Source organism: Pseudorasbora parva, chromosome 15 (assembly GCF_024679245.1).
Source record: "Pseudorasbora parva isolate DD20220531a chromosome 15, ASM2467924v1, whole genome shotgun sequence".
In the NCBI taxonomy this organism is placed as follows: domain Eukaryota; kingdom Metazoa; phylum Chordata; class Actinopteri; order Cypriniformes; family Gobionidae; genus Pseudorasbora; species Pseudorasbora parva.
This window is the reverse complement of record NC_090186.1, coordinates 18,087,143-18,103,001: the sequence shown is the minus strand read 5'-3', so window position 1 is coordinate 18,103,001 and position 15,859 is coordinate 18,087,143. Positions and strand designations below refer to the sequence as shown.

The 15,859-nt window shown below is 37.6% G+C and overlaps 1 protein-coding gene across 1 annotated transcript; it reads right to left on the bottom strand.

The window, feature by feature from the left end:
• Window positions 1-1,758: 1,758 nt before the first annotated feature.
• Window positions 1,759-13,853, bottom strand: rhag (Rh associated glycoprotein). The gene is made up of 10 exons (XM_067417273.1): window positions 13,581-13,853; window positions 8,523-8,706; window positions 8,138-8,288; window positions 5,950-6,097; window positions 4,441-4,607; window positions 4,211-4,348; window positions 4,004-4,125; window positions 3,815-3,888; window positions 3,467-3,540; window positions 1,759-3,332 (listed from the first exon to the last, which is right to left on the bottom strand). The coding sequence occupies exons 1-10, from the start codon at window positions 13,759-13,761 to the stop codon at window positions 3,258-3,260; spliced, it is 1,314 nt and encodes a 437-aa protein (XP_067273374.1). The 5' UTR covers window positions 13,762-13,853; the 3' UTR covers window positions 1,759-3,257.
• Between the last annotated feature and the right edge of the window lie 2,006 nt (window positions 13,854-15,859).

Here is a 15,859-nt window from a genome sequence, read left to right as displayed (position 1 = left end):
ACATAAGGCTCACAAAATTTGAAAAACTTCAGGAGTTTCAAAGTCGTCATCTGAATTCTAGACGATTTCTGGGAGACGTGTGTGTTGAGTTCTTTAACGGTCAGCCTGGAAACAATAAAAGACACTTTTGCACAAACTGTACGCACACTCTCTCTTGCTCTGATATTAAGATACATGTGCGTGTTCAAGCTTTGTCCTCCTGCATGTGCACTCGTGAATCTAGAATTGTCCTCTCTCCAGGATTTAATGTAGCCAGAAGCGAAACATTATAAGGTGGGCACCAACCGGCAGGAACATTAATCGGATATGCCAAGTTTGCCAACGAATGTAAAGCAATATTTACATAGAAGCAAAATAAATGTATGTCTCACACACGTCCCACATTGTCCTGCAAAAAACATTTACTGTCCTGCAACAGATCAATAGCCTGGTGGCCACCCTTGATGTAAGTAGCAACCGTGTTAATGGAAGATGATTGGATATTTATAATACATTTGTGTTTAAATCACACAAATAGTGTATTTAGCCAGTTACAGAGACACTGTTAGCTAGACAACAAAAAAAGTGACTGCTCCTGAGTTGTGACGTCGCTTACACATATTCTATCAGCAACCATGATCAACCGTGCTGAAAATTCCGGGCCAAGAATGGTTTGTAATTGTGCCATGCTGAACCAGTCTGAAATGGAAATACAGCTTGAACCATTCCTCACCATTCTTAGAACCATTCGGCCCAACAGTGGAAAAGCGGCTTGCCGTGACTCTTAACCCCCTTATGGAAGAAGCAAGTCATTGTGTTTACAACTGTGACAACAAACACTTATCAGGATCAACTAAACACTGGGTTTTCAAAAGTTTGTGAAACATGTAAAGTCTGCGGCATAGACTCTTTAAAGCTACACTGTGTGATATTTTCCCCCATCTAGCGGTGTGAAGGTATATGTCCATCCAGTGAATAATAGGTTCTGTTCCCCTCAATTCTGATTTCGTTTTAACTCCTATGGTAGCCGATTTAGTCCAAGATTAACATGGCAATCCCTCTCTTCACATTCGACATGGTGCCATTGAGTGTTAAAAACGCGAAAGGCGAAGCTTGAATTTACAGGTATGTCCCTCTTTGGCTAATGTACTTTCAGGATGCAGGGGCAACATGGCAACTACCATTCGAACCCCTCACCCATATGTATTTTCAATGGCATAATATAAACTTGCGAGAATACTTTATTACTTGAAAGAAGTAAATATACATTAATGAGCACATATATTTTTGAAAGAACTAAGTGTTTTTAGCTAAGAATAAACTAAAAAATTTATACAGTGTAGCTTTAAATTACGTCCAAGAGTTTTATACACCGGTCTCTTATTGTAGGGACACCAACAATATATTCACTCCCCTAAATATGGACAAAATGAACTGTGATTGGTTGTTGTACATGTCAGTCAGATGGCCTCTGGGTGATCCTTAATAACATAATATACTAAAAACAAAAAAAATTGCTGTGCAAAATCGAAAAATATCTTAAACCTCTCTATTATACTATATACTCTCTACTATATACTCACGTCACACATTAGCAGCCTTCGAGATAAATATAATATAAAAAAAATGAATTCAGATATGCTGATTTTATAAATGACAGTAAAAGTTTAATACATTCACAGATTTTTAAAATACAATTAATGGATGAGGTTTAGGAGTGAGTCATGTGGGAACATACATTCAAAGACAAAAATTAAATCAGTAAGTCAGCTTGCAAGGAGTTTTTGTCATTAAAGAACATGGCATTTGGAAGTTTTACCAAGTGCAAGCAGTGACTATCCGATCACGTCTGCTTATTTGTTACTAGCTGAAAGTTCAAGCAATGCAGTAAAAGAGCTTTTATGTAATGCTCTTTAAAATAATCCTGACAAAAAAATAAGTTTTAAAGATATAATGTACAATGGCCCCAAAATGTATTTTGACACTACATCACAATTATGATAGAGCTTTAATCAGAATTAACTTCTCATTTCTTAGTCATTTATGACATTACTTTTAATCAGATGGTTCCAGGGATCCTTTAATCAACAAGTTTTATCTTGTTTCATATTTTTAAACCTAACAATTTGGAAAAGTGTCCTTGTGTAACTGGTCCTACTCGACCCACTGAGCGGGATTCGAACTGGCGTCTCCAGCATGGGAGACAGTCATGCTATCAAGGAAGCTAAAAACAGCTGCCTCTAACACACTTCACCTACGTCCATTAACCTCAGTCCCAGCTGGGTCACAGCACTAAATGTAACCAGTCCTGCTCAAAATGCTCCAAACAAGATTCAAACTGGGGGCTCTGGCGTGGGAGGCGGGTGCGCTAACAAGAACACTAAAGACCGTGGCCTCTAGTGTCAGTCGCTAGCACACCTCTTGAGATCAGGAGAGTGAGGTTTACATGCACAGCTCTTACTGGCCTACATAAGACAGTTTTCTTTTTTTTTAAATACATGACACTTTATTTTATGTTCTATATAAATACAATTTAAATGTGACTTTTTTTCTGAATTTTATAATACCAATGGGGCCACTGTTTGCCTGAGTTCGTATTTAATGATTAGAAATTGTGTGGAAGATATAAGTCAATCATATATTTGTTAGTTTTTTCAGGATACAATACTTTTAAATACTTCTTATATCATTGCATAAAGTGTTACTAATCACAATAATAAGCAAATATAATTGTTGAAAAAAAGTTAAAGGATCCCTCTTTGGATGTGGACTAATTAGCATGATTGTAAAAAAATATATATGAAAACATTGTTCAAAATGTATATCTAGTGAGGTCTGTGAAAAAAAAAAAAAGCTTATTCAAAGCAAAACGAATTATGATTAAAGGCACTTAAGAAAGATGTCTCACATTGGCTCAGATTTTTGGTATGTTACAGTGAGCAACAGTCAATGTCTGCTTAGTGCAGTTCAGCAGATGGCAACAATAATTGACCCGCACTTTGAGTTAACTCAGTAACTTTTTGTTAATATAATTTTAACCATCGTACATTTCATTTGTATAATGCCTACTCTTAGAACGTTTTGAAAACCACCTATCGGTGTAATAATATGAATTGCATGTTTTTAAATTTAAGCTACATGTAATTAGAAAAAAAAAAACCTTTACAAAAGAATACATAACACCTAATCAAGCTTGTTGTCACTGTGGATGATTTTAGTGGTGTAGATGCTGATGGTTGAAAAGCTCCTGATGTGCTTTTTAAACCGGGTCTCTTGCTTTAAGCTTCGGCTTTGTTCGGGGAATATTCGCCATGAGCCAAATGTTCTTCAGTTTCTTCCTCCTCCTCAGGTACCTGCATATCAAAAAAGTTTCGGTTTACTAAACTTATAAGCTATAAGACATTTTCATGAACGTTAAAAAAAGCTGACCATGTGACCATGCATTACTAAATAACATTTGGATTTCCCTCTTTTTTTTCTGACGTACCTCCCAGAAGACTGAGTCATCGAAGCAGTTTTGGTCGGGTGGCTGTCCCCAAAATGGAATCTTCATAATCAGACCTGGAGGAGGTATGTAAAATGTTTTTTATTTTTTATTTAAAAAAATAAATAAAAATAAAAATACTTATTTGAAATGTAATAAGGTAATGTTAAGTGATTCAGTAACATGTAAGTGTGTCTAAAAATCTACTTTAAAATGCATGTGCCAAGTTCCTTGAAATGTACTCTTTGAATTCATGTTGGTTTATATGGTTTTGATCTGATGAATTAGATCTAAATGAAAAGAAATACAATCTCTTGCAGATGTCACAGTGCTTGTGTCAGTAGTACCCACCTGTGATCAATCCACCCACCAAAGCAAACCCCAGAGATGACGCCAGACCCCCTGCCTGATTAGCGGCTGAAACACTGGAATAAACAAACACATAAATATATATTAAAAAAATAAATAAAATAAAAACATTTGCTGCCATACCAATAATAACAAAAATCCCCCAAAAAATTATTAATATCTGACAGTTACTTTTCTTTTTTATTCAGTGCTGCTGCCACAATGCCAGCAAGACCCCCTAGGATGCCTGGCATGCCGTGGAGGTTATGCACGCCACAGGTGTCTTGGATTCCAAGTTTGGAGGCGAGTATGGGCTAAGGAGACAGAGAAACAAAAATGGATTCATATATGATGGATTCATGATATAGAGAGCATCTGGGACGTGAAAGAAAATCATACAGTGAGGAACTTAAAGCCAACGGTGGAGATAATGCCTGCAATGGTTCCGATCAGCATTGCTCCGAATGGCTGGATGTTCATGTCGGCGCATGTACCCACTGCAACACCTCCAGCCAGCGTGGCATTCTGAATGTGAACCTATGCAACAGAATACAACTAGCTAAGTCACAAGGCTCATGGGCTACTAAATGTGAGATCTGGTACTATAACAAGAGACTGGTATGACCCACCATGTCAAGTTTCCCCTTCTTCTCCACCAGACTGGAGGTAGCGTAAGCAGCGAGAGCACAAGCAGCCAGAGAGAAATATGTGTTGATAACAGCTCTAAGCTGAGCATCACCAGGTTCAGCAATAGCAGAATTAAAGCTGGGCCAGAACATCCACAGGTAGACTGTGCCTACAGACACAGGAAGAGTGGAATGGTTAATGTTAATGAGTCCAAACTCAGCCCTGACGTCTAGGCTAAAACAAGGCAAAATTTTGGCTGTCAGTGAAAATGTCTAACCATTGCCCAAGGACAGACTAGTCATTTAGAACATGAACATGTCAAAGAAATGAAACCAAACTATATTGGTTTTATAGTTATCCAGGTGAAATCAAGGCTATTACTTGCTGGGTACAGACACAATATTTGATTAATTACATTTATATGATCACCATTCTAAGCACATGCACACATGCACATTCGCACACACCTTAATTGCAAATGCAAAGGCTGCCCTACACCTTAATTATTCGATTTTTCACAAATTATGTTGTGAGCTACAAAAGTCAAATCATAGGCCCTATTTATACATAGTATTAAGATGTGTTTGGTCAATTGGATAAAAAGTGTATTACGCTGAATACAGGTGTAAACAGGGTGTAAAAACGTTTTGAGCTTGATTGATTTTGTTGTGTAGATGCTCATGTGGTCAAATGTGTTCGAACAGCCATAAAAGGCCTACTCTTCGCATACTGACCTAACGTTTAAACATTTTGGGAAGCACGCTATCCATACTGGATTTAAACTTTGTCGACTGGAGACCCAAGTTTGGTCTGAAGATGAAAAACATACCAAGCACAATGTTCTCCTACCCTTCCTTATTTCTAAGACACTCACAGCGTTCACCGTGGTCAAAGCAGAATTGAAAGCTGCTGCTCTCCTTATGTTTTTCTGTCGTGTCCGAGCACGCTCATATGTAAATTGGCACAACCTTATTTTAGTCCATTTGATCAAAAGATCTGAAAAAAACCCATACATTTACCCACCCATTGACTCCTCACAAAAAAATCAGGGCAGAAGTAGTTGGAAGTGGACAAAATAGATTAAAACACCAGTTTTAAACAGGTATGTGTCTGCCTCATCTACTTGAGATTGACCAAAATGCATCTTAATACCAAATGTAAACATGGCCTTAATGTCACCAGAAAAAAAATTCTAAAGTTCTTTTATCCACTGGATTTTGCACAGACATAGTTTCAATGTCTTGGCATCTGAAACAACAACACAAAGGTACACCGGTAAAAAAGACTGCCTATCCCTTCATAGCACATTTTCATTCATGTTCAATTAAATGTGGCATCTACCAATTGCCAGTTACCTTTTATGTAAATTATGTACATTACTGAAGAATTGCATGCATATGAAACCATTAGATGTATTGAAGCTCTAGGAGAAATGTATAGGCAAATAAGTAGACCTGGTTAGTCACTCTCCTTAGACAGTGGAATAAGCTGACTGGAAGGGCTACACATACCGATCATTGCAAACATGTCTGAGTGATAGACTGATCCATCATTCTCATGGCCGTTCCGAAGACCTGGACGATAAAGAACACGAGCGACAGATAATCCAAAGTAAGCCCCAAAAGCATGGATGGTCATGGAGGCACCAACATCAGAAACCTGTTAAGAAAAAAGAATGAAGTTTATGAAGAACAAATGAAAAACTTGCAGTAGCCTAAAAGTTCAAGATTGACAGGTATGTGTCTGCCCTGTCTACTTGAGATTGACCAAAATGCATCTTAATACCACATGTAAACATGATCATGGAGGCACCAACATCATAAACCTCTGGTTTATTTTCTAGAGATGCCATCACTGTTCAATATCAAATCTGTTTTATTTAGACAGGATCAGTGCATTGTTGACTTTAATAGTCAACAATAGTCAATAGTCGGGGCGGCAGTGGCTCAGTGGTTCATGTAGGTTGTCTACAAACCAGAAGGTTGGTGGTTCAATCCCCGGTTCCACCTGACCAAGTGCCGAGGTGTCCATGAGCAAGACACCTAACCCCAGCTGCTCCCGACAAGCTGGATGGCGCTTTACATGGCTGACATCGCCGTCGGTGTATGAATGGGTGAATGTGAGGCAAAAATGTAAAGCGCTTTGGATAAAAGCGCTATATAAATGCAGTCCATTTACCAATAATGCTAAAAATAATACTATATATATTCAGTGCCCTCCACAATTATTGGCACCCCTGTTTAAGATGTGGTCGTGGACTTCTAAAAATCTCTTTTTTTTTTAAACAACATAAAACCCAAATGTAAAAAGAGGAAAAACAAACCTTTCATTTATTTAAGTACGTTACCTTGGTGGTAAAAAAATAAAAATAAAAATCACACATTTAGAAGAAAGAAAAAAACCTGATATCATGTCTCCCACAATTATTTCCAACCCTAACAAATCCTCTGAAAAATTTAATTATTGTTTTTCTAAATATATGTTTCTGTAGTTGCTAAAGATGGCCAGGGTATCTAGGAACTTTTAATTAGTAATTCATGACTTACTGCTTCTTCCCTGGGGTATAAATATGACATTTTGAATTTTGACATTTGATTATGACCATTTGTCAACATGGCAAAGACAAGAGAACAAACGCTGTGATGCTGTGGGCCTGTTTCTCTTCCAAAGACCCTGGGAACCTTGTTAGGGTACATGGCATTATAAATGCTTTTAGCTACCAGGAAATTTTAAATAAAAACCTGATGGCCTCTGCCAGAAAACTGAAGATGGGTCGTCATCAGCTGGATAATGATCCAAAACATGTGGCAAAATCTACACAAAAATGGTTCAGCAGTCACAAACTCGTCCTCCCATGGCCATCTCAGTCCCCAGACCTCAACCCATCGAAAACCTGTGGGGCGAGCTAAACAGGAGAGTGCATAAGAGAGGACCTAGGACACTATAATTCTAGAAAGATTGTGCAAAGAAGAATAGTCAAAGATCCCTCTCTCTTTGTGAAATATTATAGGAGGAGATTAAGTGCTGTCTTGTTGGCAAAAGGGGGTTGAACAAATTATTAACATCAGGGATACCAATAATTGTGGGACACATGATTTCAAGGCTTTTTTTGTTTTGTTTTTCTTCTAAATCTGTGATTATTATTATTATTTTTACCACCAAAGTAATGTACTTAAATGAAAGGTTGGGGTTTTCCTCTTTTTGGCATTTAGGTTCTATGTTGTTAAAAAAATGAGAATTTTTAGAAGTCTATGTCCACATCTTAAACAGGGGTGCCAATAATTGTGGAGGGTATTTATTCCCACATAATACAGGCACTATATCTTAAGAGGTTGTTTATGATACCATGTGTTTTAGTTGTTGGAACACTGGGTGTGTTCATCAAGTTTATCCAACTTAAGGAAGGAGATAGAAAACAGCCCTTTTCCTTCATCTTTGACCCAGCTTCCTTTTGTAATAAAATTATGTTGCAAGAACTCAGACAGCATGAACATTTCATGAGGCTCTGCTAACAATAATAAGGAAACTCAACCAAATTAAAAGTACAAAAAATATTTATAATGTTTAAACCTACACTATGTCCTTTATTTGATGCAAATCAAGTTAGTGGTCAAATAAGAATGGAAGAGGTTTCACTTTGATTCCCTCTGAATAATAAAATGTTGAATTAAGTAAATGAACAAATGAGCCTTAACAAACCCCAAGAACTCCCACAACCAAATGCTCATTGATGCAGAAGATGGTGATCTCCAACAAGGTCATGATGAGAAGCTGGACAGGGCTGGTTTTCCCCAAAACCGCTCCAAACGAGATGAGAACCGTTGCTGTACTGAAGTCAGCATTAATCATTCTGCAGAGAAGGATTTATGGGACAGATGCAGTTTTACTCATGGATATATATAGTCAGATTTATTATTATTATTATTATTATTATTATTACTACTACTACATTAATTACATTTTAACTTAAAATGAAGTTAAATGTAACTGAACACCTAGAATTTATATTTTGTTGGATAATGAAATAATTATCAGCTATATTAAGTCACCCAAGACCCCACCGTCACCAAAAGGTTGAGTTTACTTGTAAATGCTGACGGGTATTTTTCCATCATGCATGTGCCAGACGTTCTGGATGAGAAGACCCCACTGCAAGCCAAAGGCAGCCAGCAACAGGTTGATGCCCACACTGCTGAAGCCATATCTCTTTAGGAAGGTCATCAAGAAACCAAAGCCAATGAAGATCATCACGTGCACATCCTGAAACACTGGACACATGGATAAAAGGTTAATGAAAGAATGGTTTTTCCAGCGTCCTATAACCACATTAACTCCATCTGTAATTTGAACAGGTCAGCAATGAAAGGGAGAACTGTTAAGCTATAGCAGTGATTTACAGCTCAAATTTATATAAGCTATTTTATGACTTAGGAAGACTTTCTTTTACAATATGTTGCTATTTTTGGCTTTTGTAGCTTGACAGTGCTGCATGAAGATGACTCAACAAAGGTCTTGTGTGCTTTTCTATTAGTCTATGAATGACAGGTTTAAAGGGTCTCTTTTGTCATGTGTAATTTTATTCACTTCACATGACTCTAATGAGTGTTAAAATATAATTATTTCAAGATTAGTTACATTTGAGCAATCCAGCCATTTCAGTGCCCTAACTGGCTACAACACATCAAGCCATAAGATGTTTTCAAAAAGGCTTTCTGTTTCAAAAAAACGTTGACTGGGCCCTGCAAATGCACAAATGTAATGCGCACACAAACAAATATGTGACTCGGATGGCAAAATTCTAAGGTACATATATTAACAGAGCTTTCAGAATCTAAAACTGGTTTGGATTAATTTGGATTGACAAAGCACCCAGAGATTTGCAGTCGAAAAGCGACCTGAAGTCATTTGTTTTCATGAATGAGTACTATTGGGAATGGAAACCATGCCAGAAATTGAGTGACACTGATTCACGGATTAATAATTGAATTGCTATGATGTATATTATATCACTGCATTTTGAATTAAAATGCTTTCTGGCAACCCATCAAGGGTATTTCCCTGTCGAAATTTGGATGGATTCATTCATTAAAGCAAACTGATTGCTTTTCTAGAGAAGCAAGGAAATGCTAAGAGTAAAAAGATACACTTATACATTATATCTATTTTTATTTTTATGAATTTACAAAACTTGAATGTACACATTGATTGTCTTAACAAAACATTGCACCAACACTGCTGGCCTTAGCCCATCTTTCCTGCAGAGAGGAAATTAGTTCTAGACTTTCAAACTCAGGAAGCTGCAGTCAACATCCCTGAACACAGAGATAGGATGTGGTCCAAAACACCTGATTCATCAGCAAGGCCAGTTTTTAGGCTACACAATACAAAACATATTATTGTGCCTGCTGATAATAATCAGACACGTTAACGATTGTCAGGAAGTTTAAAAGGGTCGCATTGTCAGTCCCAAGAGAGACAAGTTGAACTACGAAGTGCAAACCTCCAAGGTGCGGCACCAGACTTTGAATAGACGAACATTACTTCAGGCTTCCTCGGAAGGCCTCTGAAACCCTCCACCCATTCAATAATCCACACAAAATCTGGACAAACCCAAATAGTCATCAATCATAATGCTCACAGTCTGACATCTGCTTAGCTAATCAAGATAACCGATGAACCCTGTAAGTACTACCAACTAAGCTTAGCGGTAAGGCCCTTTTATTTGCTAGCTACATATTTTTTATAGCTTGCTATATATTTTTATTGCTCGTTGTCTTTATAAACGATCATATCCTAATTTTATAACATACTCCATGCTGGCAGCAGGCCATACAAAGAACTATACGTTGATACAGTAAAAACAGACTAAACAGGAAAACTTCAGATAAATATGCAATGATTAACAATCAGCAAAGCTGAGTCTTATCTTGCTTTGCAGGCCATCTAAAAACAAACAAACAACAAAATGTGATCTATTACTACATAAACTCAATTCTCAATGGTCATTTTTTAGAAGTTTCACAGAAAACATCTCAACGAAGGATTTGATAGGATCTAGCTTTGTTAAATCATCACAGCCCTTCCCATCCTTCTTCAAATTTAGTTGTGGTACCAGAGTTTTTTTTTTTTACTCCGTCTTCAACCAATCATTCACTTTATTGTCACTATAGTATTTGATGGTTGTTGAGGAATAAAATTAAGTCCTGCTGAAAAAAAACCCAAAACATTAAAGTGGGCCTCTGACACAGCTAACAGAGGTTATCTACCCTTATCAGCTGTTGTACGACCCAAGTCTTTCCCTCTGATCTTTCTGTTGATCTTGAGTAATACATATTTACAATGATAGAGTTGGCTAAAGGACTTTTCACTGGTATGCAAACTTTGGAAGAGCATCATAGTGAAATACAGATAATCTTGCCGGCTGAGTAAAGGTGCACAAGTCATTTTTCCCAACCATTGGCTTTAACAACAAACACAATTATTTTCCCAGTAGAATTTTTTGTATTTCCCACATGCAACAGATTTGCTGATAAAATCTCAAAGGTCCCATTTTCCTAATGGCTGGAAAGTTTCCTCTCTTTGCGAATGTTCAATGACTTAATTACATTCTGTCAGCACTAATTTAGAGCATGGTGACATAACTTAGCTATATCTGTTTTCTCTGTTGCCAAGATTAAAGTACCCTTTATTTTCTTTTATTTGAAGCTTTGCACATTCATTTCTGGAATGCTTTGCGTGTTTGTGACAGATGGCTTTAGTTTTCCCAGTCTATAAACACATGCTTTTTATTTGTCTTTAACTTTCATGTTTCTTTACGTTTTTAGAGGTCATCAGGTTCATTAGGTGGCAAAGAATTTGAATGCTCTAATGCAGGGGTTCTCAACTCTGGCCCTCGATGTCCTACGTTTTGCCAGGTTTAGCTCCAACCCTAATCAAACACATCTGAACAAGCTAATCGAGCTCTTACTAGAAAGTTACAGACATGCGAGGTTGATTAAGACTGGAGCTAAACTCTCCAGGAAAGTGGATTTTGAGGGTCAGAGTTGAGAACCCCTGATCTCCAACTTCCCATGCCCAACACTTTGACTTTAATGTCAGTTAAAAAAAAGAACATACAAGTATTTTAATAAGACATATTGGTCAAGATTTACTAAACAGGGCAAATTAGCGTAAGAGCGCAATTGGAAAAAACAGTGCAGATGGGAGTGGAAAGTTCTGTGCGTGATCTACTGACAACGCCCAAATTAAAGAACGTCTGGTTAGTGTCTGGTTTAAGACATGCTTTTTTGGTGGTAAATAATGGTGCAAGCACCAGTAAATTGACGAGCGCAAACCTTAGTAAAACATGTCAATAATTGAAATTTATAATCATTAATTTACAATCTGGAAGGGAAAAAAACTAATGCATATGCAATAAGGTTAGCCACAAAAAAACAAAAACAAACACCAAAAAAAACTTCCACACCTTTTCAGTGCAAATTGTTCACTGCATGTCTTTAGTAAATCCTGACTAAATGTTTCTTTAACGCCAAGCTGTTAGTAAAATCCGGCCCATTGAAATGCATTTATCTATTTAGTATATCTATACAGAACAACTGCAAAAATGCACAAATGACTTTCAATGCACTTGTAACTTTGAGAACATTATTCAGGTTACAAACTTTGAAGAGTTGAATGGAAACTGAGGACACATGTGACATTGAGACTAATCTTGCATGTTCATACTCTCCACACCCTAGAGCTGGTTTCAGTCCAAGCAAGAAACCACGAGTGCAATGTGAAGATAAAAGGAAACAAGCCTCTTTTTTTTACAGCCAGTGCATCTAAAGGAGCAAAACATGCAGAGAAAATTAAAGGAATGCAATTGATGTTAGAAACATCTATACAGAAATGTACAGTATATCTATTTGCACAGAAGGAATAATTACTAACTACACATTTTCTAGATCAGTAATTCTCAGCTGGTGGGTCACAATAAAAATAAAAAAAGTCTCATGATCTGCATTTTTAGGCAAGGGGAGAATGTTTCCCATTTCTGTAGTTCTTTGACATCAAATTATCTCTGTCCAATAAAACAATATAGTATTTTGTTTCAAATTCAGCTGTGTAAAATCTACACACATGCCTGCATGAATTTAACATTGAAAACCATTAACAAAACTATGCAAAGTAAAAATATGACCCAGACTATGTTACAGACACAAAATATACCGTATTTTAGTTCAAATTTATTTGTAATTTCATAAAATCTACACACATGCCATCAGGGACATGCCCTCAACATGAAAAAAAAAAAAAACATTAAAAATAGCTAATGAGCAGTTTCCAATGTGCAGTTTTTTTTCAGCTGAGAACATGCAATGCAATTAGATCCAAACTGGTACATCATTTAAATTTAATAATTTAAAGTTAAGATGATAATGTTCATAGTAGTATTAACAAATGCAAGTGTTTGGTCCTATGGACATTTTACTGTATTCAGTCACCAGTTAATGTCCAGTGTAAGATGTGTCTCCTGAATCAGATCCAGTTGAAAAGCTCATTGGATGACATGTTTAAAAGGCTAAAGCTGAACTTTATCACCCTCTCCTCTTTGTCTTTCTCCTGAGAGCACCGCAGCCCATGGCATTGACTCCTCTACAGAGGGAATATTTTTAGAGACTTGCGTGCCACATGAACATTAGTGAAACATTGCCGCCCAAGCTTTCGCAGAAATAAACCCTTCAGTCAGTGAACACTGATGAGTGAGTAGCACCATGAAACTTAATAGCAAAGTTGACAGCTTCAAAGAGGATGCACTTATTTGCAGGAGGGACAACACCAAATCATCCAGCAAAAGTTTTATTAAACTTTTATTTTACTTTTGGTCACTGACAATTAACAACATTTCTGCACCAATCACTACCAATTTCCAACGATATCTTTCTGATCTGACCCTTGAAATTCATTCACTGGGGCAACCTAATGTGTTCTAGCTCAATTAGTAAAATAACATTCCAATATCATTTTAAACTTAATTAAAACCAATCAATTTAGACGTTAAAACAAGACATGATATATATATATCATAATCATGCCTTGTTGTGACACACACACACACACACACATATATAGCACATACATAAATCTGACAGATACTTACTGGGATAAAGGGTCATTGGACTGGTTGAATGCGTGTTATTCGCTTCTGCATGATGATTCCCATCATGAGCATCACCGGTCTCATAAACCACAAAAAGAGCATACAGGACAATGGTCACGGCTTCCAGCATCAAGGCCAGAATGGGGAACTTAAGCCTCATGTTGGTAGCGTATGCTGGCATGCTTTAACACCTTCTCTGCCTCTGTTTGGGTGATTCTCCCTCTTGTTTCGACCCCTCTCACTCTCCACGCTGTCTGTAGCTTGTGGGGGGAGTGTAGAAAGTGGCATGTGGTTTTGAATTGGCTGCAGGCTTTAGGAAGACCAATGAAAAGAGAGACAATTAAGGTGGGGACGGCCACACCGCCTGTTGGACTGTTGAATGGGTTTCCTCTCTCCTCCTGCTTACGTAAATTATGAACAGTGTTGTAAATGCACAAACAGGGTGCGAACTACGGGGGAGCTAGGGGGAGCTCGGCTCCCCTAAATAAGACATGGGCTCCCCTGAAAACGTGATTTGTGAAATTTTGGGGGGTCTCAAAAATATTGACACTGTGTTATTTTGAGGTGCAATTTCATTTTTATGTAATGTAATCATTGTGGATTATTATTTGTTAAATTGCTAAAAATATATAATTAATTCATGCATGACGGCAGTTTAAATCTAATTCACTTCAATAAAGGTAACTATACATGCTGTTCTTGTCATGACCATCAAGGTGTGGTGGCACTGCGGTGCAAATTCCACTCATGTTTAGTACATGTCAACGCAAAGATTCGCAGAAAAAACAAAAACGAATATCCACTTCTTGATCTTGGATTTCTGGAAGAACAGAAAAAGAGGCTGACCTCAAGCCTCTGTGGTCGCTTCTGTGTTAAGGCATGTTATTCCCAATTATGTGTTGTGGCTGGGTTGATATAGGTCTGCGCGACTATCGATTGAATTATGGTATTCTTCTGTAGCCTGACGAGTAACTTCAACCGTTGTTCATGTGAACTCAAAGACAGCCGGATGCTTTGTTTATAGATCTGTGGACTTTTTGACCTATTAATTTTTGTTTTTTTCTTCCTTCATTAAAATCAAAGATGTTCTTCAATGATTGTAAATTGTATATTAAGAGTCTCCGCAATGCATTAAGCAATAGATTGACGCGTTCGTCTGTGTGTGAAGGAATATACACGTCCTCTTTTGTGTATAGGGATGCACGCCCCCCCCCCCCCCCCCCCGAAAAGTGGGCTCCCCCAAAGGCCACAGTATAATTCGAACACTGTGCACAAAACATAAATGTAAACATGTGGCTTATATGTCTCTTTAGAGAACCATAAATATGAGAAATACTGCAAGATTTACAACACTTTAATTATTGTTTTTCATTACATGGTTATATTGTACTGCATGGCTGCAGTTACACATCTTAATTTGTATCTTAAAATGTTTCATGGGTTAACCCTGCAAAAAATAATTATAAATTAAAATGATGTCACAAATGTTGTGAAGCAACATGCATGGAGAAGGAAATCATTAAATAGTCAAAAAAATGCAGGGGAATTGCAGAAGCAATATCTACATCAAACCACACATCAAAGACAACCAACAGAGAACTGAACAAAAGATGGAATATATACATAAAGTCTCAGTCTTTCTGCCTCTCAGTCGAAAGACTGAGACAGAGGCGCAGCATTGGTTTACAGCACGAATGCAGCGAAAACACACAAAAACAGGCCCGGCGCCAAAAGGGATGTAGGGGGAGGCCTGTCCACGGACCGCATAGTCATCGCTGTTCTGAGCTTGAGACGGACTTGATAATAGCGTGTAATTTTCTCACCCAAACCACTGCCAACTGCTGCAGCTTCTGCTTTTAGAGTGCATATATATGCGGGATTCACTTGAAAAATGTGATGAATGACAGTTATAAACAGTCTTGTCGAAATGAGGCTCTAAAAATGTCAGGAAAACACGATTCCTGGCTCCATATCATTATCCATGGATCACTGAATCTTTGTTAAGTTGTAAGGAACGTTTGCTCTACTCGTGTTTTCCTCCATTAACTCTAGTCACGCAGCTGCTCTTCTGCCACTCAGTCCGGCTGAGGGGGTGTGTTACGGCGGGAAAGTGGCGTCGATGCATTCCCTCTATACACAAAGAACAGAACAAGACACAGGTGTGACTAAGCAATCAAGGGAACTAACAAGGGACTAAACTGAAAAGAAACATCTTTGTGGGCCTGAAAGCACAATTTTGAAAACAGGATTCAAAGCGCAAGAAAACAAAAACTGGTAAC